Below are 22029 nucleotides of genomic sequence, written 5' to 3'. Positions count from 1 at the left end.
CTCTGTGACTTGCTGATCGACACATTTATTAAAAAATACAAGCTTATGTGATGTGAGAGCTTCATGATGGATGCATGAATAGAAATACTTAAAACAAAACTCTCTTCAAACATTTTTCAGTGTTTGAAAGTAAAATCAATCGATTTACATTTTCATAGGCCTCATGTATATATATATATATATATATATATATATATATATATATATATATATAAAAGGAAAATATATATATATAAAAGGAAAATGACGCACCTCTGTTGTTTTTTTAACTGTCATTGTTACACTGCGGTTCCAAAGTGAAAATTCAAAGCCATGTTATCGACTGCTTATGTCACTCATGATATATCTTCCAGCCTATAAAAAAAAAAAAAAAAAAAAAACCTGCATCTGGACATGTTAACAAGGTTACAAATTTTACTTTCAATGGACGGGTCTATTTTAAATGCATCAGCGTCATTTGTAATTTGTCATTTTACAGCTTGGTCACTCTGTTTCACCTGACTGGACCATGATCTATGCTGTGAGGATCATTTACAGTAAACCAAAGGAGTCAGTGTATTTTTTTTGCAGCAGGAACAATGACTTTTAGGTCCGTGTGGACATGTAAACTGGGCGAAAATCATATTTGAATTTCTCTGCTTCTTTAAAAATATATATATATATATATATGTTTAGGTACTTTTTGGTAAAAATCTGTCCAAAAAAAAAAAAAATCAAAATATTTGTTGGCTATAAAATCCCCACAGCACCAAAAATCCAGTCAAATAACAAGGAATGGGATGAGTTGGATGCGCCAGAAGTTGTTTTTTTTTTTAATACAGGCACCGCTTCCTGTAGTGTTTGAAGGTCTTGGGGAAGTAAGTACAGCCAATAAATCCTAATTAGAGCTTGAACACACCTGTGGCACTATCGCTCCATGTGTGTGTGTGTGTGTGTGTGTACACGTGCATCCATTTTGTTGGATCTCTGTGCGTGTGTTTTTGTTGTGTTTGTTGTGTGCGTCTGTGACTGACAGCCAGTCAGACTGAAGGACAGGATGACTGATGACTACCAGCCTTCTCCCGGGCAGCTGAGGCTCTCAGCACTGATAATGAGGCTAAAGAGGAAGAGCTGCCATTAATTTGACTTCACAACTCCTACCGCACACAAGGATTTCAGACTTTGTGTGTGTGTGTGTGTGTGTGTGTGTGCGCAGGTGATACTGCTTAGCAGTTAAAGTATGTGTACTTCAAGGCATCAGCAGAGAAGTTTAATGGGGCTCTTTGAAACTTTTTCTAGTTCAGGGTCCTTTGCTTATTTTAATGACAGGCTGAACGTTCGGTGTTGCCGAAGACCACTTTGACATTCTGGGAGAGTTTTTCTCCAAGGTGAGCTACCACACACCTCAACAAGCTCGCTATTCGGGGACGCTTGGCCTTCGCCTCTGTTCACAATCTTGTCAAATAGACGATATATTATACAGATTCGGCATTACGAAAAGATTACGTATTCTCTTAAGGAAAAGTCAACAGGTTTGTGCATCATCAACTGGAGCGGTGGATCTGACCAAATCTGATTGGAAACCCGGCGATACTACGTCCCGCCCACCGACAGCTGTAAACTGATGAACTACAGGCCTGTCAATCAAACAGACACGCCCCCAAAAACATGGATGTTTGAAGTTTATTTTCTAATTAATGACATTATTTCCAGAAAACTAATAAGAAGGAGTGACTTCAGCGAACAACACCGAGCTAACTCGTGGTGAGATTTTATTGACTGAGAATTTTATGAGACTAGTTGAATGGGAGTCTATGGAGTAGTCGGAGGCTTTTTGGAGCCGACCCCTAGTGGCACTCGGTGGTATTGCAGTTTAAGGCACTTCGGAAGCTATGTCCACTTTTTTTATACAGTCAATGGCTACGAACCACAAACAAAACAAAAAGTTTTATTGCATAGTTTTTTTTTTTGTAGGTTTAAGGTTGGCTTCGAAAAGCCTCCGGCTCCATAGACTCCCATTCAACTTCTCACTACATTCAAAAGTCAATGCATTTTTTTGTTATTTCGGTTTTGCCAGCTAAACTCGCTCTTCCTTATTAGTTTTCTGGCGGTCCATCTGAAAAACAACACCATCAATAATTACAAAATAAGCCTGAAAAAGCAAAAGCTGTGTTTTTGGGGGGCCGTGTCTGTTTGATTGACAGGCCTGTGGTGCAGTCGGGTTTCCACCATCAGTGGGCGGGACGTAGTATCGCCGGGTTTCCAATCAGATCAGGATTTGAGGACTTTAATATTTAGGAAGACGCCAGCGTGTCACCGAAGTTTGTTAAACTCTCCTCCGACGGCCTACCGTCTCGTCCGCGTTTGTACGTCCGCGCCATTGAACACCACCAAGCCAGTAGGCCCGTCATCTGTGATTGATCTCGGAGTGACACTCCTTTATTTAGCCTTCGGAGGAACTCGGCTTCTCTCCTCCCCGTCAGCTCCGCAGTCGCTTATCTGCTCTGGACTGTTTTGTTTTTTTGTTGTTTTTTTAGCCGTGCGGAGAAAGAGCAGCGATCAATGTTGTGAGTTATGAAATGACAGTGGTGCCGCTGAAGGCAGTCTCTCAAAAACACTGCCACAGCAGACAGACACTCATTTGCCCCCCCCACCTCCTCCCAACTCCATCCGCCTCCCCGCACCCTTTTGCCCACCACCACCACCACCACAGATACACCACATCCATCACCCATCTGTCTGTCAGCCCTGTAACCACTGTCTGTCTGTACGCTCGGTCCAACACCTCCGACAGCTGGACTTCTGCGATACAATCTTCTGTTTCTCTTCAGCCTTCATTAATGATCACAGGTTGTCTGTATAAAACCACAATTTAAAATGCTAGAGTGAAAATAACACTTTTTCTTTCATAAACTCCTGACGTGATAAAAAGAAGAGGTTTTAGACTAAGTGTCTTTAGCTGTAGTTTGATGAGGGACGCACGTTGAATAAGTGCATGAACCGGGTCTTTAATTGATTTTTCGTTTTACCTCGACGCTGCTGGTGATTTCAGCAACTTAATCACCCGTACCATTGAATTTGAGATTTTCTTTTCTTACTGCAACTAAGCAGCTAATGAAAACTTCGATTAAGACGCGTCACAAAAAGTAAAGTTTAGTCGACTCTTTTAATTCATAATTTTCTGAAGCCCTACAGATTTTTTTATTCCACTAATTGGACACTACTTTCAAGGCCGTAGGACATGATGACAGATGAATGTAGTTTTTTTTTGTTTTATTGCTTTTTTTTCTTAAAGGAGTGATGGCTTCCTTTCTCGCAATAAATTCGAGATTCCCCGTCTTTATCCACACAGCATACATTTCTAGGTCCATCAATTCTACATATTTCAGATGAATTACACTGTCGGGTGACAAAAGACAGCAAGCTATATATTTGTGTCCTCGCCCTAACTGTATTAAAATTCCTCAGTATTTAGTTGTTGTCTTCCAAAATTCAATCATTTTCCTCCTGCTGTCCCTTTTTATTTAATCAATCCTATATTCCTCCCAAAACAGGAAGGGATATGAAGCTTTCAGCTTGTCTGCACAAAAGAAAACCTGCTTGATAATCTATTCTTAGTTACACAACTCCCTCCTGTTTTGACCTAATTCGAATAATTCCCTGTTGTAGGCCTGAACAAGCTCCCGGTCTGTGTTAGTGGACAAGGTGTGTGCGTGTGCGTGTGTGTGTGTGTGTGTGTGAAGGTGAGAGTGTGCATTTTTAGCAGGGTTAGAAAAAAACACACCAGAGGAACACATTAAAGCCACGTCAGGTGAAGTTATTAAACCCCTGATCATAATCCCAAAGATGCAGCGTGTTGTTTTTGCTTTAACATGATTTTTTTTTCATATCTACAATTAAATATAAGGCTATTTGGATATAATGCGGAGGGGAGCTGTACAAACCGAGTGAGACGGGAATAACGGAGGTGAAATTAAAGTTGCAGTGCTAAAAAAAAAATTCAATGAGAAAACCAAAAATGTGACTTTAAAAAAAAACAACTCTTCAAACATAGCACCAGCGACTTAGGTGACATATTTTGAAAATGACAGAAAATGTAAATGAAAAATTACACACTAGAGCGCAGATCTGTCCAGAATCACTCAGATAAATAAGACATGACCTCCATATAAGACGAAGCCACTAAAAGGTGAATACAGTCTGAAGCCATTTACGCCGGCCCAGGAAGCCACAACTCCTGTGACAACTGTCGCTTTTTTTTCTTTTTATACCGGCAGATCGGAGGGCAGCTCTTAGAAGTCTCTGCCCCTCTGAGAAATGTCTGCCATCGCCGGCCTGATGAGAAGCGACTGGAGAATTCTTAGATTTATTAGCTCTCGCCGAGCCGGTGTCATCAGAGATTACGCCCCCTATCCTTCACTGCTCCACCGTGCACGTCAGCCGCCGAATTTCAACCCCCCCCCCCCCAAAAAAAAAAAAAAAAATCCTCCTCCGCCCCCGACGAAAGGACGGGAAGACTGTGGCTGGCGACCCCTGCTCGTGACCCTGGGGTTTGGCGATGGATGGGGGAGGCGGAGGGGAGACAGATACGGGATGCTCATGAATTAGGGATGACTTCGGCGGTGCGTTCAACTTTGGCCGTCCCGCCTGTATCGCCGCGGAGGATCTCTCTGATAAATGGCCATCAGGGGGAAGGAAGACTGCTCTTTTCCTGGTTAGATATTCACGGAGGCTCGAGGTCGAGAGTTATATATATATATATATATATATATATATATATATATATATATATATGTGTGTTATGTGTGTAAATATGTACTGACCATCCATTCTGAGATGATGATGTCCACCTTCTCCACGGGGAGCTTGATGTCCTCGATGCGGCCTTTGATCAGAGTGATCTTGTCCTCCAGCTGGTTGGCCCTGGAAGAAGCACACGAGAGTCAGAGAATTTAGAAACACATCTCGTATCTATTTTACTTCACCTAACAATCAACAAACCAATGTTTCGAGGGTGGGCTTCGTTGTTTCGCCCTCGGTGAGCAACATTTTACATCCCAATTACGGCAATTACATCATGACAAATTATTAGGAAAATCTTTTTTGGGGCTAATTAGTGGCGGCAACGCTGACATACTGCCACCTAATTTGCCATTTGACAGACGTACGGTTTTGAAAGAGTGCCGAGCAAGTCCTCGAGCGAGCAGCGGCCGATTTCAGTCGAGATTTTGGAGAGAGAATGTTACAATATTTGATCATGAAAACAAGAAGCCACGCTGTCAAACTGAAGAAGCATGCTGTTGACTTATGGCAGTGATACACTCCCATAGTCGATAACTTTGTGCTGGACCAAGCGGCAACCAGCAGTGACGTCACCCGTTGGTTTGTGAACGGCCGTCATGAGGCCTCGAGTTCAAATTTTGGCCGGCGCCATCTTTGCTAGTTCGGAGCAGGAAGTGACCGTATTTGGGCGAGATGGGGGAGGAGCGAGCGGTGGATCAGACTCGGTCTGATTGGAAACCCGGCGATACTACGTCCCGTCCACCGATAGCTGTAACCTGACTGCACCACAGGCCTGTCAATCAAACAGACACGCCCCCCCCAAAACACAGCTTTTTGAAACTTACTTTTTAAGGAAACTAATAAGAAGGAGAGACTTTAGCTCACAACACCAACATAACTCGTGGAGAAATTTTATTGACTGAGGATTTTATGTGACCTGTTGAATGGGAGTCTATGGAGTCGGAGGCTTTTTGGAGCCGACCTCTAGTGGCACTCGGTGGTATTGCAGCTTAAGGGCACTTCAACATCGGCCCAGTTTTTTTTTTTTTTTGACCCGGAAGCTACAAAAAAACTTTTATATATAGTCCTTGTGCTGGACAAGTAGCAGAATTCATTGATATGTGTTTAAACAATCAGTTTCCTAAGTTTTCGAGCATTTTCCAAACTTGTCAACATCTGTTGTGTTTCCAATTCAATTCAACTTGACTATTTATTCCAGACTCATGTGGGGATGCGAGAAGCAGGAAACTGTAACTGGGGGGCCTCGCTGTGTGTCGGGCTCAGGTGAGGACTGTAAAGATCAGCGGCCGCCGTTTAAATGATCCCCTTCCCCTTTTTTCCCGATCGGCCCGTTCGTGAGTATCAATCTCTGTGAATATTCCATTATCATGACAGCTAATGTTACAGAGGACAGAACAATTACTCACAGCGGCCCAGAGTGCATTTCTGTAGCAGCGATCCTAATCTTGAACTGTCTCTCCCCTCTCTCAGCTGCTCTCCTACCGCTGCTATCACCTCCTCCCAGAATCCACCCCCCACCACACACACACACACACACACACACACACACACACACACACACACACACACACACACACACACACACACACACACACACACACACAACCACCTCCCCCCACCTTTCACAAGGAGGGGAACACTGTAATCTCATTATTGGGGTAATTTAGAGGACAATGTCAGGACTCTGGGGAGAGAGTCGGTATCTGTGCAGCTTTGTAGGTAAGTGTTTGTGTGTGTGTGTGTGTGTGTGTGTGTGTGTGTGTGTGTGTGTGTGTGTGTGTGTGTGTGTGTGTGTGTGTGTGTGTGTGTGCGCACAAGTGAACGTTTTATCTTTGCAAACCAGTTCGCAAATAATTGTTCTTTTCTAGTCATTCCCCTCCAGGAAATCGAGATTTTGCAAAAGCAAATAATTTACTCAAATTCAAGTGAATTCCGTAATATTCTTTTTAAAATCCCCGTGATTATTTTTCCGCTCAAAATTTCGGCAGCAGCAGCTGTGCTGAAAGTATCAAAGGCATAAATTAAGTCCTTTCAGGGAAAACTCACTTTATTGACAAAAATAACTCCTGGTTTTTTTTTTCCATCACCAAATAAAACTCGGGAGGAAACCGGAACAAGCAGAGAAACCGGATGTGACGGAGTTTGTGGGAAATGTGGTCTTGACATTTAAATGATCTAATTAAATGCTTATTATCAATGGAAGTGATTACATGTTATTGTGTGCTAAAATCATTTCATACAGACGTCAAGTTGGAAGAGACTGGACTTTTTGTGCATACAGTCGGCCAATGTGTTGAATTAACTTGGTGCATCTTGGTTAATTTCGATCTTCGTAATATCAATTCATAATTTTTTGTGAAAATCCGTCACAAAATCACAAAAAAATTATTTGTCATTTAAATTTGTTTCCCCCCAAAAAATATCAAACAATCAAAATATGTTTATAATACTTGAAGAGGAATTGTTAGATAAATAACAATGAACTAAAATATCTAAATGAACATCATTTTCCATGAAAATTTTATTTGGTCAAATAAAGGGTAAAATGGCAGGTCAGCATTCTTTAATATTAAGTTAAATATTGGCTGATAAAACATCCACAAACTGATAATATCGGTCCTCAGATGATACCCCAACCGAAAGTTGAGATACCGTCTCGTGTTTTTCCGCTTTGTTGTCACGATGCAAAACGTTCTATCGGAAAATCCATCAATTCGAGCCATTTAAAAATAAAAAAAAAAAAAAAAAAAAGTATTTAGGCATTATCCATTAAGGAAGTGACTGTGAAGGAGGGAAGTCACATCGAGCTTTTCATTTAAACTTTGGCCACGGAGAGGAGACAGGAGATGGATGCTGCTGCCCAACCAACAGGAGCCACTGTAATTACAATCCTGATATTAACATCGAGAGGAAGTGGCGGACACACCGAGGACAGACACACACACACACACACACACACACACACACACACACACACACACACACACACACAGTGTGTGTGTGTGTGTGTGTGTGTGTGTGTGTGTGTGTGTGTGTGTGTGTGTGTGTGTGTGTGTGTGTGTGTGTGTGTGTGTGTGTGTGTGTGTATATATATATATGTGTGTGTGTGTGTGTGTGTGTAAAGGAGCTGAAGTGGTGGGTGAATCACAAACATCTTTCTTTTCGCTGAATCTTCACCGCTGGTGAAAACCTGAGACGCAGCCGGCATGCCAACAAAACACACACACACACACACACACACACACACACACACACACACACACACACACACACACACACACACACACACACACACACTCCCGACAGCGAGCCAGTGGGCTGTAAAATTAAAACGTCCTTTTCTTTCAGCAAACCCTGTTGTTTCGCTGATACGACACTCTCTTACATAACGGCAATAATAGCTGTCATAATGGCCCACTAACTCAAAAAAAAAAAAAAAAAAAAAAACGCACTTTAGAGGCGGGAGGTCGTGATGGTGGTCGCAGGTAGGGGGGGCTCCGGTGGCGGTAAATGGACTCCAAACAACGTCGCACCTGAGATTGGGCCGTGGACTGTATTAAAAAAAAGGAACCAGCAGGGGGTTCATCTACATGTCTGTCTGATGACTTCAGGCAGTTTTCGGACTGCAGCGACTGCCGGGGGGGGGAAGATGAGAGGGGCGGGAGGTGAACGAGTCCGACGGCGGGGTGTAAATTATATGTTACGGCCACGCGACTGACAGCAGCTCTATTGAAGTCAATCATGTGCAACAAATAAAATTAAAAAAATTAAAATTAAAATAAAAAAAGGTAGCTGGAGGTCACGCAGACCTCTAACTCCCACAATCCTCTGCTGCTGCACGCAGAAAGGGGACAAAAATTAGTAGGGACATTATCTGTATCTGGTAAAGCAACAAAAACGATCGGAACCAGTCCTCGGATGGGGCGGGGCTTCATCCGGAAGTGGGCGGGGCTTGAACCAAAAGTAGTGGAGAGTAACCGTACGTTTTCCATTGAAGTCTAAAATTGATGTGTTGATCAGAAATGGCTGAATTGATTATTAATTAGAAAACTATTTACAGAATTGAGCTTTGAGTTGAGTTTTTGATCACAAGAGTAAAATAATTATTTACAGAAGAAGTTTTTTGTTTTGTTCTTTATAAAAGTTGCTGTATTTATTGTTACTGTTCAGCTAAATTGAGGAAAAATGTGTCAGGCGAGACATAACAAATATTTTGTATCGTGTCCAGCAAATAATGTGTATGTGTGTGTGTGTGAGATAGCGTCTAAATATGTCATGTATCATTGCCGAGAACTCTGTAATTCATGCGTCTCACCTGACTATGTCCATGGCCTGGTAGATGATTGATGATTGGTCGACAGCTATGACCTGTTTGGCACCGGCTCGTGCGGCGAACATCGACAGGATGCCTGTCCCACAGCCCACGTCGAGCACCACCTGCAGGACGGGAGGAGGAGGAGGAGGAGGGAGGAGGAGGAGGAGGAAGAGATAGAGTTCAGGAAAAGGCAGGAAAAAATAAAAAAAGAAGTGGGTGAGAAAATAAAACCAAAGTTCATTCAAAACAACTTAATATACAACAACATCAGTCATAATTGCCACACAGCCAATAGGAGAAGTGGAAACTAAATAAAAAGAGAAAAAGAAATGAAAAAAAAAATAATACTTCGTTTTATTCAGATCTTTCCGTAGACTATGAAGACGGGCGAAGCTTCACAACTTCCTCCCACATTTTAAGACTTTGCTGCATTCAGGCGCCGTCTGGAAATTTGCCTTATTACAGCTACGTACAGCCAGTAAATGACATAAATATGTCACGTTTAGCTTCTACGGCTTCCAAATCTGTATTAACACCTGATGGTTATTTACATTGACGCTGTGTACGGGATGAACTCGGTAACTTCACCGCAACTGCTTCTTGAATCCTTCACTTTTCTCCCGAGGAGCTTATTTTTATTTTTATTTTTTTCACTCTTCTGCCTGAAATCAACTCGATTTCACTTTTTATTTGTTCATCTTCGCCGCTGTTAAACGACCGCGACGCCGTGGCGATTGTGTTTATATGCGTCTCCATTTAAAAAGCGGCACCCCCCCTCCCCTCTTCCTCCCCCGCTGCCTTTTATGGGTTCACAGAGGGTCGCCGACACACTTCTGACACGACGGAGGCCGACCGCTCGCTCCTTTTTCCACCCGAAACTACAATATCCCGCTTTGTTCTCCGTCTACCGGCTACTGTAGGAGGAGGAGGAGGAGGAGGAAGAAGAAGAGGAGGAAGAGGAGACGCTTTCTCCTCCGAACCTGACAGGGATAATGTACGTTCCCATCAACGAAAGCCTCCCCTGCCTCCCTTCCTCTACAGCCTCATCCCGGCACTAACCGGCAGCCGCCCGTATAATGGATGGTCATGATACAGGCCGCCGCTTCCTGCAACTACAGGCAAAGGAAAAGGAGAGGGATGGAGGGGGAGCGTGGCGAGGGGAGGGAGGCGGGGATGGGGGAGGGGGAGGGGTCTATCCGTTATCGGGGCTCCGCAGTCGACATTCGAGGTGCTAATAAAGTCAAGCTGCGTTTTAAATCAGCCACCATCGTGCTATTAATGTCTGTTCTGGAAAATGCACATGCCCATTTCCTGTTAATGTTTTTTTTTTTGTGTATACCTAACCAGCTTACTCACAACACACACAAACAAACAAACAAACACACACACACACACACACACACACACACACACACACTGCATTAGTTTTGGCTGACTCACCTTATCTCTGAACAGTTCGGGGTTGCGGTACATGAAGTCGCGGTAACTCTCCGTGCGCACTTTATCCTGTGAAAACAAAATAATAATAATAATAATAATAAAATACCAAAAAAATAAATGCAGAAATATGTGGCTTAATATACGATTTAAAGATCATTTGATTTTCTTGTGTTCGTATGCTGATATGAAGCGAAATTCAACATTTGCCTTATCGCATCATGGTGGGGGTGGAGGGGTCGGGGAGAGGGGGGGGGGATCTCAAACATGGCATGTAGGTTGTTGTTTTTTATTTTCCCTGTGAAGGTGCAGATAACAGCAGATCAGAACGAAGTGTGGTGGGTTCCTGGGGAATTTCAGATGTGGGATAAATACAACCGGAAGGGACTCCGGTTTTCGGTTTTGGGAGATACTTTGAAAAAAAATAAAAATAAAAAAAAGTTTTCTACCTTTAGTAATGGTGGATATGATGACAGTCAAATAAGCTGCAGTATTTGGTGTCATTCATCTCTGAAGCGCCTTTTAAAGACCAGGAAACCACCAATTTACGCTTTATCGATCAAAATCCTTGCCGATATGGTGCATTACAATAAAATAATGTGATCCCGGTCTATATATTTGGGTTATTGATGCATCAGCAACTGTGTTTCTTGTACATATTTCCATGTTTTAAGATTGACGTGAGACAAAATGCTGCGTAAGGTGAAGGTTACAATTAAACTTCAGATTATGCCGTTTGAAAATCTTTCAAACCCACATTTCTGTATAAAATATTTTTAAAAAATGAATTTTTTTTCTTCAGTTTCAACCACAGAGAGACTAAATATTATTTATTCTTTTAAATCACATAACTAACACTGTTAATGACAAATTAAAGGCTGATTCATTTTTTTTAAATGGAAGTAAAATACTTCCCGTCTTTCAGACGGTTTCTTCAAATACGGACTGCCGGCCTGTGAAAGAGTTGACCGTATACTACCGCAAAGCCCCCCCTCCACCCTCACGTGTCCCCTCTCCTCCCCCTCCTCCCCCCTCCACCACGTAAGGCTCTGATGGAGTTTACAGTCTGACGCACGATCACATTGACGCAAAACTTAAACCAGCACCAATCAGGACGGCCGACAGGAATATGTCTGAGCACTGCGGTAAGTAGAATAGGAAGGGAGGAGAGAGAGCTGAACCCCCCCTCCCCCCCCCTCCCCCCACCGTGCTGACACTTTCAAGTTTCAGCGCTTAAAGGAGTGTAGAAATTCATTTCCCCGTCTGGATCGTGCACCACGTTACAGTGTTTCACACGAGAGCGCCGCACTTGTTGCTGATTTATCACTTTTGAGAAAAATGTCTCGTCCTCGTGAGGTTTTTTTTTTTTTTTTTTGCGTAAAAGATGATGATTTTCATTTACGCGCTACATCGACATCTCACAGCCGAGCACGTGCGCTGACGAGCCCGCCTTCGCGCTGGGAGATACTTCTGCAGCCCCGGTGGGGGGGGGGGGGGTGATAACTGGTGGTCAGTGTGTGTGTGTGTGTGTGTGTCTGCACAACTCAGACCTTCAGCATCTTCTCGTGGATGCCGTAATGGCCGTAGGAGCTGAAGTAGGCCTCGTCCTCGTCCTCGCGGAGCTCGGCCACGGCGCCCAGGTGGCCGCCGGACCTGCCGGTCTCAGCGTTCAGAATCAGATCCTGAGTCAGCAGCCTGAGAGAGAGAGAGAGAGAGAGAGAGAGAGAGAGACACCGGGACAGGTCCGTGTTTGAACTTCTTACATTAGGGACGAGGGACAAAGGCAAAGCGGGCAGATTAAAAAAAAAAAAAAAAAAAAAAGCACACAGCCTTCACGCAGGACAAAGCAGTAAATGGAGGAGATGAGGGGCATTCATCTTTCTAACTCTCTCCTTTCTCTCCCCACCACCCCAAACTCACTCTTTCTGTAATTTTCCCTTATTGCCCCCCCCCTCCCGTCCCCCTTCTCACTTTAACCTCCATGCTGCAGTGGAATTTTCCCTTCCCCTGTTCTATCTTTCTCCTTCCTCCAAACTTCTTCCACAAGGTACTCTAGTTTGATGTTCCCGCAGTACTGAGCTCACCGTGTCCCCCTGCTGGCCAGAGAAGGGCAGTGCAGAAAAGCAGCACACTACAGTAAATACAGTGGAGGCTCTAAAGAACATTAAAAAAAAGAAGCTAAAAAATAAACAAAAAAATTGGACAAATTTAACCCCCCCCCCCCCCCAAAAAAAAAAAAAAAAAAAAAAAAAAGATGAAGAAGATACAGAAAGGTTGCTGACTTGATTTTGTTCAGGTCGTCCATGGCTCTGGCGAGCGCCTCCTCAGCAGCCTCCGTCCTGTGCAGCAGTGCATCATGGGACACAGTGCCAGACGAGCACGACCCTTCGCTGGCACAGAGCTCCTCGGGGTCTGACAGAAACACACAGGCGGAAAGGGCAGTGGATTTATTTTTATATACATGTTGGCCTTTTTTGGAGCGTTTTCCCTGTAGGGACGATAAATGAAAAAAGACGTGCGATGGAGCGAAGTGATTTTCAGTTGTTCCACATGTTATAAAGGGCTTATAAAATCATAATGGCATTTTCACTGTTGGAGGATTAAATAAAATTTAAAAAAATTCCCCCTTAGGAACACAAAATAAGTAAATACTTCTTGTTCAGGTCATTTTTTGATTTTTTTTTTTTGTGTGTGTAAAATCAGTCACTAGTGGAGTTTAATTTGTGCCACACGCTGTAGGAACAGGAAACTGGGACCTCCCACATTAGATCCAGCACCTATTTGATTAAATCTGGCATCTCTTTAATCACTATGAAAAAAAAAATGACTTGTAGGCCTGAATGAATTGTGTTTAATATTTAATGTTCTGTCGTTCTTCTGTTTTCTTCTTTGAAGTTGCTCAAAAAAAAAAAACAACACAAAAATTGCTTGTTTTTCCCATTTTGGATGCTTTTTTAAAATCCTGATTAAATAAGACAGGTGTCATCACTCCAGTAAGCTGATGCTCCTGCAAGGTGGAACCCCGACGACGAGGATGAAATGTCAATAAGAAAATCTAATTTATTACATTTCTTTAAAGCAGGAGGTCGATCGGATCCTGAGCACACGAAAGATCAACAGGATGTGACCTTCGGATGTATAGCTCCGCCCCAAACAAACAACAACTCGGAAAGACATCTGCTGATATCAGTTACTCAAAAATTAGAAGCTCAAATCTGTTTCATAAACCTCGGGAGGCGTCGCCGTACCCGTTTGCAGCAGCAGGTCGTCCTGGAGAACCGGGCGCAGGAAGTCTTCGCTCTCCCAGGGCGGAGGAGCGTCCGGCAGCCCCGTCAGACAGGAAGCGCTACACTTCTGTCATCACAGATGGACGAAAATGAAACCTTTATTAATTCTATTGCACTTCAAAGCTGCTCTGCATTCAGTTGATTATCTTTCCACAATTTGTTTTCTAACTTTTTTTTTTTTTTTTAAATTATTATTAAATATTTACAAAATCACCATCGACACAAATTTTCAGCCTTAAAATCGAAACGTCTTCGCTCACCGTCGACCGAATGAAGTTGATCATCTTTATGTAACCGTAGTCGTCTAAACCTGACGAGGAAACGGAAGTTGTCGTTTGTTTTTTGGAATCGAAGTGAAAAATGAAAACCTCCCAGACGCACGAGAGAGAAGCGGGCGTCCACTTACTGTGTTTTCTTATCACGTCCGCGAGGTCGACCCGGTGCTCGGCCGAGCAGTGCTGCAGGGCGGCCGACACCGAGCGGAGCGACCTGAAAGAAACGTAAACACACGGGCGGGAAAACAAAATCTGGTTAATTAATAATAATAAAATTAAAAAAAAAAAAACATGATAAACCTCATTTATTAAGTTTATAGTACAGAAATATGCTACAGCGCAACATACGGAAGTAAACCGATAAAACACTTGTTGTGTTTCTTTAAGTTATTCAAATAAAAATTAAAAAAATCCAGAATTTAATCATCAACTGAACAATTAGTCCCCAAAAAAAAACCTGTCATTGTTAAAGTTTGCAGGTAATCCTGAATAAAAAGGAACATGAGCTCACTGTAATTGTCAGGATGCACCGTCAGGTCTTTAAAGGTTGCTATGGATACGGCAACGTCCTCATATCTTTACCCGTGTGTGGCGCTCGGTCGTTCACGCAGTTTGGAGACGCGAACGACGACAAATCGTTTATTTCGAATGGTTTTCTGAAAACCTACTTTTATAATCTCGGCTAGTTTCTTTCAAATAGAAGAGCAACATTTTTAGATAATACAATCCACATTTTGCCAACTGGACAGGTTTGAAACATTCGTTCACTCGACCTTTATTTATTTGTACTGGAGAAATCATTGAGTTTTGATCACAGCAATAAGATTGAACCACATTTAACAGACGAAGGGACATTTAACCTGAAAGATGAATTCAAATCAACGAAACACATGAAATAAGAAGGTAAGAAGCATTAAAATAGAAGTTTATGTCGCCTGAGTACATCAAAAAGTACAGTTTATACAAAACAGATTTAAAGATCAAGGAAATCGAATAATGTGCGAATGGAGTAATTGATTTCAAGGAGATCCTGTTGTTTTGTTCCAGGAGTTCAGGTGCAGCGGCAGTAAAAAAAAAACAACAACAAAAAAACGTGAATATTCCTTTTGAATACTCGGCCTGCCCATTTGTGTGAAAACTTTTCAAACCTTTTTAAATATCTTAACTGGGACACGCGCGAAAAGTCAAGCAACTATTTTAAAATGAGTAAAAGCGGGTTTGATCCATTAAAAGCAACATTTCACGTTTTGTTTTTCTTATGCAACTGAAGGAAAGAACCAAACCACCTCACCTGTCGCAGAACAAACAGGTGACGGACTGACTGTCGCTCTCCTCCTCCATCCACTGCCACTGCTCTTCATCACCATCCTCCTCCTCCTCCTCCTCTCCGTCAGAGAGCTCGTGCAGATCCTCGGCAGCTTCGTTACCGCCTGTCCCAAGTTAAAATAAATAATAAAAAATAAATAAAAACTCGTTACAGAAGAAGCAGAAAGCTACTTTGGAAGAGTCGATGCGAGCTAATTGCAGTTTAGCATCAACGCCACGCAAACTGCTGCGAACCGCGTCGCGTAACGCAACGAAACGCAAAAAAAAAAAGAACAACAACTCATCACGCAACAGAAACTACCGCAAGTCAAACAGACGCGTTTTTTAAATGCCGCAGTTTCGTGTTCGCTGTTTACCATACTCACGTGCGTTTGTGTATTCTGCCATGATGCAGCCACTGGTTTCAGAGGACTTCCTGGATGACGTTTTGATGACGTAAGGAAAAGGGGCGGGGCCGGGTCGAGTCACGAGAGAGTGCACTGTCCGCACAGAACCGGCAGATGGCGCCAAAATGACGGTTTCACACGCTTTTTTTTTATTATTATCTGCTCCGGCAGGTGGAAAAGTACAAGTTGCACGGGTTTAACAGATTACCCACCGGGTAATAACACATACAGCATGCACAATTACACGTACATTATTTTTTTTAATCATTTTAAAGTTCTCGCTGACAGTATGAGTCACGTGCACGGTTCACCTGTTGCGGCAGAAAGCAGCCCGGCTGATTCTTTCCAACCTGGGAATTCTCGCGAGAACAAAAACCTCCGTCGGGCCTCCCAACGTCCTCCTCCGCGCTTGGGAACATCTTGGGAGACCGCGGGTTCGAGTCCCACTCATAGCAACGAAGACATCACAAACACGGGTACGTGCATTCAAACACGTAACACAACACACTTACGACAAAATAAATATCAAACAAAGAACAATATATACAAAACTACAACACATAATACAAATTAAGATATAATATTTTTTTTTTTTGGACATCCAACTTCTATTCTAACTTTTGCAGGAGCCACTAAGTGGATGTATGCACTTTCTCTAACTCTATTTCACTGTAATATGATAGTCTAATGGTTAAAGTGCCTAAAGACGTTACTAATCTCCTTAACAGTGGATACCTGGTTCGATGTCCAGCTGGTTGGACCTTTCTTGCACGGCACTCCCTTTTTTTTTTCTCCATTCCCGAGAAAGATGCAGCAAACAAGCAGCAGCGACACGTTCAACAGCTTTCACACTGTATTTTCCTCCTGGAAATGCACATTTTTATTTTAAAACAGATAAAAGGAATCGAGGTCATTTATTTAATTACTTTTTTTTGGTTACATCTGTGCTTTTACTAGTGATGAATAGTACAGGTTATAACAACGTGTGCAACCATATTTAGTCACAAGATGGCGCCACTAGATCAAAGAGGGAAATAAAAAAGACAAGTTTATTTAGCATCAAAACAACAGCAATTCAGTGCTTCACATTCAGCAATTAATTCATCAAAAACACAACAGCAGGAAAAAAAACAAAGAAAATAAATTAGAGATAAATTCATATATGAACACACTGACAGTATGACATTATTAGGTAGCGATGCTGTGGTTCGTCTGCCATCATGTTTATTCTCCCTGCATACACACACGTTGGTGTATATGATACTCGATATTGCCATCTCAAAAAAAAAAAAAGAATAGGTTCAAACATGTAATATTTTTTATTCAAAATTAAAACAAATTGAAAACAATTCATCAAATACGTTTTAAACTGCAGGATTCAAGTTTGGCTTCAGAAACATTCAGTGGCAACAAAGTTTATTTAAAAATGTTCAATTGGTGGAATCATAGATGCGACGAACACGTTAAGTTATGTGCAATAAAGACTCATTTTAAGGCAGTGGTTCAGCGTGTCAGAGCACACATGGCGAAGACAAAACCTCCCTGATGACAACATAATGAAAAACCATAGAAACGAAACCCGAATGACCATTCAATAAGATGTATTTGTATATTTGCTCCGCTTTTCGGGCTGTTTTCTTCATCAAGAAGTCAACACGTTTAATATTAGAAAAAAAAATTCAAAAAAGATTTCTGGCAGATGCCAAATTGATGGATAAATGTAGATTTTGAAATACTATAAAAAAAAAAAAACTGAGGCAAATGATGGTAAAGTGATGAGTAATGCAGTGTGTTGTCATAGTTGAAAAATACCTGCAAAAAAGGAAGACGGAAGAAAACGTTCTGAGTCACGTCATACAGAAAGTTGCGGCAAAAAGTTTGAAGCGGTATTCTTTTTAAAACTTAATTTACGGCTTTAATCTGAATCCAATATTTACTGAGCACTAATTGTTAAGCAGGGAGTCGCTATGGTAACTAAATAAATGTACTTACAGTTTATTAACAATACATTTTTGTTAAGTTTACAGGAGTTGGACTTTTAACTTCAGGACACGGACACAAAGTATTCTTTAAAAGAAAATAAATACTTAACGCAGATGCAAAGAGGTGAAATTCACGTGATGGGTCACTGGCTTAGTTTTCCCGCGTCGAATATAAACGGTGACACTTACGGTCCAAAAGAAATAAAAAATAAAATAACATTGCTAGAATTTGGTTTATCAGCGTGAACTGCTGATATCTTTCTCACCTCCCGCTCTCTCACTTCCCTGCGGGTTTTCCCAGAGCGGCGATGGCCTTGTTCTCCAGGATCTCCGTCTTCTGCTCGGGTCGAAGCAGAGCGTTGGACGCCATCGCCTTCGCCACCTCCGGGACGGGGATGGACATGGACGTGGAGCACACGGCCGAGAAGGCGCCGAAGAACTTCCTGGCCACCCACTCGCTGGGCCGACTCTCCTGCCTGTCCACCAGCAAAACCCTGTCGGGGAGAGACAAATACATGGAGATGATTTTAAGAGATTTATTGGGTTTAATCAGGGTATTTAATAGTTTAAAAAAAATAATAATAATTAAAAATGGAGATTTGACTCTTTTTTTTTTTCCTTAAAAGAGAGGACGACGAGCAATCACATGTTTTGTTTTTTTAATGGTCTATAACACGATACAATTATGATCCTCGAGTGTCATGTTTCACTGGAAAAGAGTTTCGGTTTTCTATCAAACTGCTCAAATTAAATCAAAACAGTCCTTGAAACATGAGTGAAGCGCAATATTTGCTCTGGATGAACGTGATCTTTCGCCCAGACTTGTCTTATTTTTCTTATTCTGCTCATTTCCTCTGAGCGGCCACAACCCAGTTTGTTTTGCAGATCACTTCCTGCTGCTGTTTAGGATGATGTTCACGCGCCAAACAAAAAAACGTCCCGTCGTTAAACCGATAAGAGGACAAATATTTGAATGCGAACTCTTGGTAATGGACAAGTTTACAAGATGTCGCAATATGATTTTAATTTGGGAACTTTTTTTATTTTATTTTTTACCTCCATATGATAAAAATGAAAGTCTGTATAAAAGTGTTGAATTAAATGCAGCACATCGCTCACCCAGGTCTGTAAATCGCGTATCTGTCGAACCCCAGTGCCTCAATTTCTGCCTCCACTTGTCCCTGTAAGAAAATCAAATCGTGTTAAGAGACCCGCGGAGAAGCTTTGGTCGAGAAAACGACTTCGGCGAGTAACGTGCGGCGGAGAAAAGCTTCGGAAAGACCTTGACTTTCAGATAGAGGAAGTTGCTGTTTTTGTCGGCTCCCCTGGAGGACTGCAGGTGGAACTGCGCGCAGCCTCCCGCCTTGGCGAGCTCGGCCGATTTCATAACGTAGTCGTGATCCACCCGGACGAAGCCATCCTGAAAGAAAACGGGAAAATGCTGAACGTGCAACACTGACAGTATCTGCTACAGTTGATCTGTGTGTGTTGTGTTTTGTGTATGGATTTAAATTCAGTAAATATGCAAATATAATGTTTAAAATATGTCAAATTGAAAATTAGAACCCACAAAAATCACGTTCTGAAAAAATAATGGGTCATAACTGTGGATGGACAATATTTAAAAATGATTGTTTTATCGTCTTTCTAGTTCAAAAAAAAAAAAAATTTTTAAAGTGGCGGAACATTTAAATTGATATAAATTGTTTTGTAATATGTGTAAATGAGTGATGACAAATACCTGCAAGAAACAATCACTGCAGATCTCAATACCTGAGCTTATATATACAACAAAATCAAATAATAGGTCTATATTTTAATGTTGTAAATTTGATTATTATGATTGCAATTAGCGCGAACAGATTAAACAAAACCAAACAGGATGTTTGTGTGGGGCATGTTACCAATGCTGAGAGGGAGTCGAATGTTTAAATTTGTATGTCTGTCTAACTTAGAAAATTGTATACGCTCGATATGGTGCACCGGTTACAGGTTAGACCCTTTAGTATGTGAAAGAATAAAAACAAATGTAATTGTAATGTAACAGTTTTCATTGATTCCTCCTTTTGCTTTTTTATTTTATTTTTTAAGATTTATTTTTAGATAAGAGTATGCCCTGAATTTTTTTTTTAATTTGGCTTAATTTTTCAAAAATGTTGGACGTTGGACAACTAAGAAAAAATGCTGTGCTGTCCTACATAAAGTGTGACACCCGGTCATATATATATATGCAATATTTTTTTTTCTTATTCATCCACAAGTCTAATAGTAACCCATTTACTACTGCTAATACTGTATAGAAATATTGATGTCTGGCTAAAATCTGCCGGGCCAAATTAGCAGCTATACTCTAATATTTGCCAGTGCTGTTAGACGAAAATTGCAGAGTCATCGCCTGCTGCTTAGTCATCTTTGCTGGGAACCAACCCCATCAGATACAAATGAAAAAGTTAACTCTTAAGTTTCCTCCAACATTGGATGAAGTAGGAACTCACAGCCCCTGATTTGGCTTTGGTCGTTCCCAGACAGCAGTAGCCAACATCGTGGCCCTGGAAGGCGGCAGCATAGTCATCCAGCTTCTCAAAGTCAACCAGCTCTTGTGCCTGGAAGGAAAAAAAAAACAGAAACAGCGTCAAGAAAAATGTATTTTCACACACACAAAAAAAAAAGCTGTCAGCTGACAGGAGCACCATCCCACTGACCAGGTTTTCGTAGGCTTTGCCCTCGAAGGTGAGCTGTCTCCTTCCAATCAGAGTGATCTTGGAGAAGATGTTGCGCTCCAGCAGCTCTTGCAGCAACGCCTTGCCCGTTTCCCCCGAGGCGCCGAGGATGAAGCAGCTCTTGTTCTGCTGCCTGAAGTTCTCCTCCAGGGTCTTCATGTCCTCAGCCATGCTGTGTACCCAAAGAAAAGCAAACACGCTGGCTCTTGTTTGCACTGTGCATATGTGCCTGTAATACTAATCAAACAAACTGTCATGCGGGTATTCCTACTTTGGTGTGGTGGGTGGGGGGAACCCCGGATACTTAGTGGATTCAATTAGTGCCGAATTCGTGGGAAGATGCAAATTATTCATAAACCATCTTCATTGTGTTTTACAAGGCGAGTACGTTTGCCTAAAAAGTGAGTGGATCTTAAATTGACGAATTTCTTCAGGGAGTTTGGCTTGATGTTCGCCCTTATTATACTTCAGATATCTAACGCGCATGGGGTGTCCGCAGGTCTTAACACCGCAATGTTTGAAAGCTCAACTTCACTAAGCTGTATCTTTATTGACATTTTTGCAGTTACGACGCAAGCGCAGTGAGCGTAGCTAAATGAACACGTGTGTATGTCGAGTCTGCGATTCATTAAATACCTTCGTTGTTTGTTTTTTTTTTACCTGATGTATTTAACCGGCTCGGGGTCGTCCAGGTATTTCAAAACCGCTGCAATGACAGCAACTAGGAGCGTTAATATTCCGGTGGCTTTTCCCAGGATGGTGCTCAACACTTTCATAACACACGATCGCTCTGAGCAACGACGGGGAAAAACAAAAAATAATGCTTGGAACACTTCCTGGTTTGCTCGTTATCTATACAAACGGTACCGTCTTCCGGGCTTGTCGCCGGGGCAACGAGGATAAAAAATAAAAATAATAATAATAATACAGACATATTATCACCGTCGGTATGTCGCGGTACGGATTTACTGCAAAACTGTTTATTTTAATTATTTAGGACGATAGGAGCAGCAAACTCAACCGAGAAGGAGAGACTGGAGCCTCGTCCTTGGACCGCCATAAGCTCAGCGCTAGAAAACGACGCATGCGCACTAGCATTTTCAAAACTCCCATCAGGAGAATCCCGAAAAATGACGTTGTTTTATATATATATATATATATATATATATATATATATAGATAGATATAAATATAGATGTATCTAAATAACCTTGCTGGCACAGTGCAAGTGGTGTTTTTTTTTTGTTTTTTTTTTAAGCACCGCATTACAACAGGGCGTAGTTGTTTACCTTGATGACGTCACATGTTGGAGGTGTGCTGGAAATACTAACTTTCCTTTTTATGAAGAAATAATATTATACGTATATATCTTTTTTTCTCCTGACATTGTTGCATCGAGGGAATTTATATATTCAAATCCATCTGTATTTATTAATTTACTTATTTTCCACTTGTTATTTGTTATTCTACTGTCCTATTATTTCCCCGTTGCTCCCTTCTCTGTAGGAAATAATCAGTA

General features: G+C 41.8%; 2 protein-coding genes across 2 annotated transcripts in view; both read right to left on the bottom strand.

Annotated features, from left to right (window-relative positions):
* prmt3 (protein arginine methyltransferase 3) overlaps nt 1-15885 on the bottom strand; it is a 53080-nt gene extending 37195 nt beyond the window's left edge. The window contains exons 1-10 of the mRNA XM_069705445.1: nt 15788-15885; nt 15388-15526; nt 14228-14310; nt 14082-14131; nt 13783-13888; nt 12817-12946; nt 12085-12229; nt 10538-10603; nt 9098-9219; nt 4803-4902 (exon numbers count right to left, since the gene is read on the bottom strand). Of these exons, the coding sequence (XP_069561546.1) occupies nt 4803-4902; nt 9098-9219; nt 10538-10603; nt 12085-12229; nt 12817-12946; nt 13783-13888; nt 14082-14131; nt 14228-14310; nt 15388-15526; nt 15788-15809 (963 nt within the window). The 5' untranslated portion in view covers nt 15810-15885. The remainder of the gene's footprint in view (nt 1-4802; nt 4903-9097; nt 9220-10537; nt 10604-12084; nt 12230-12816; nt 12947-13782; nt 13889-14081; nt 14132-14227; nt 14311-15387; nt 15527-15787) is intronic.
* A 763-nt stretch (nt 15886-16648) lies between these two features.
* Nucleotides 16649-21573, bottom strand: htatip2 (HIV-1 Tat interactive protein 2). Its single transcript, XM_069705461.1, has 6 exons — nt 21171-21573; nt 20493-20682; nt 20286-20393; nt 19073-19210; nt 18910-18971; nt 16649-18284 (listed from the first exon to the last, which is right to left on the bottom strand). Exons 1-6 carry the CDS (start codon nt 21284-21286, stop codon nt 18068-18070), a joined length of 831 nt encoding a protein of 276 aa, XP_069561562.1. The 5' UTR covers nt 21287-21573; the 3' UTR covers nt 16649-18067.
* Between the last annotated feature and the right edge of the window lie 456 nt (nt 21574-22029).

This window comes from Brachyistius frenatus, unplaced genomic scaffold (assembly GCF_029030835.1).
Source record: "Brachyistius frenatus isolate BFR_SWC_R1_liver_20210118 unplaced genomic scaffold, ASM2903083v1 Contig_56, whole genome shotgun sequence".
Taxonomy (NCBI): Eukaryota; Metazoa; Chordata; class Actinopteri; family Embiotocidae; genus Brachyistius; species Brachyistius frenatus.
This window is presented reverse-complemented; position numbering and strand designations above follow the sequence as displayed.

What these genes read in the sequence shown, in the direction of transcription:
- htatip2 (XM_069705461.1), bottom strand. Translation starts at nt 21,286, where the DNA reads ATGAAAGTGTTGAGCACCATCCTGGGAAAAGCCACCGGAATATTAACG. An exon ending in GAGCCGGTTAAATACATCAG is followed by an intron (nt 20,683 to 21,170) that starts GTAAAAAAAAAA and finishes TTGGGTACACAG; the next exon opens with CATGGCTGAGGACATGAAGA. An exon ending in TACGCGATTTACAGACCTGG is followed by an intron (nt 18,285 to 18,909) that starts GTGAGCGATGTG and finishes TCTCCCCGACAG; the next exon opens with GGTTTTGCTGGTGGACAGGC.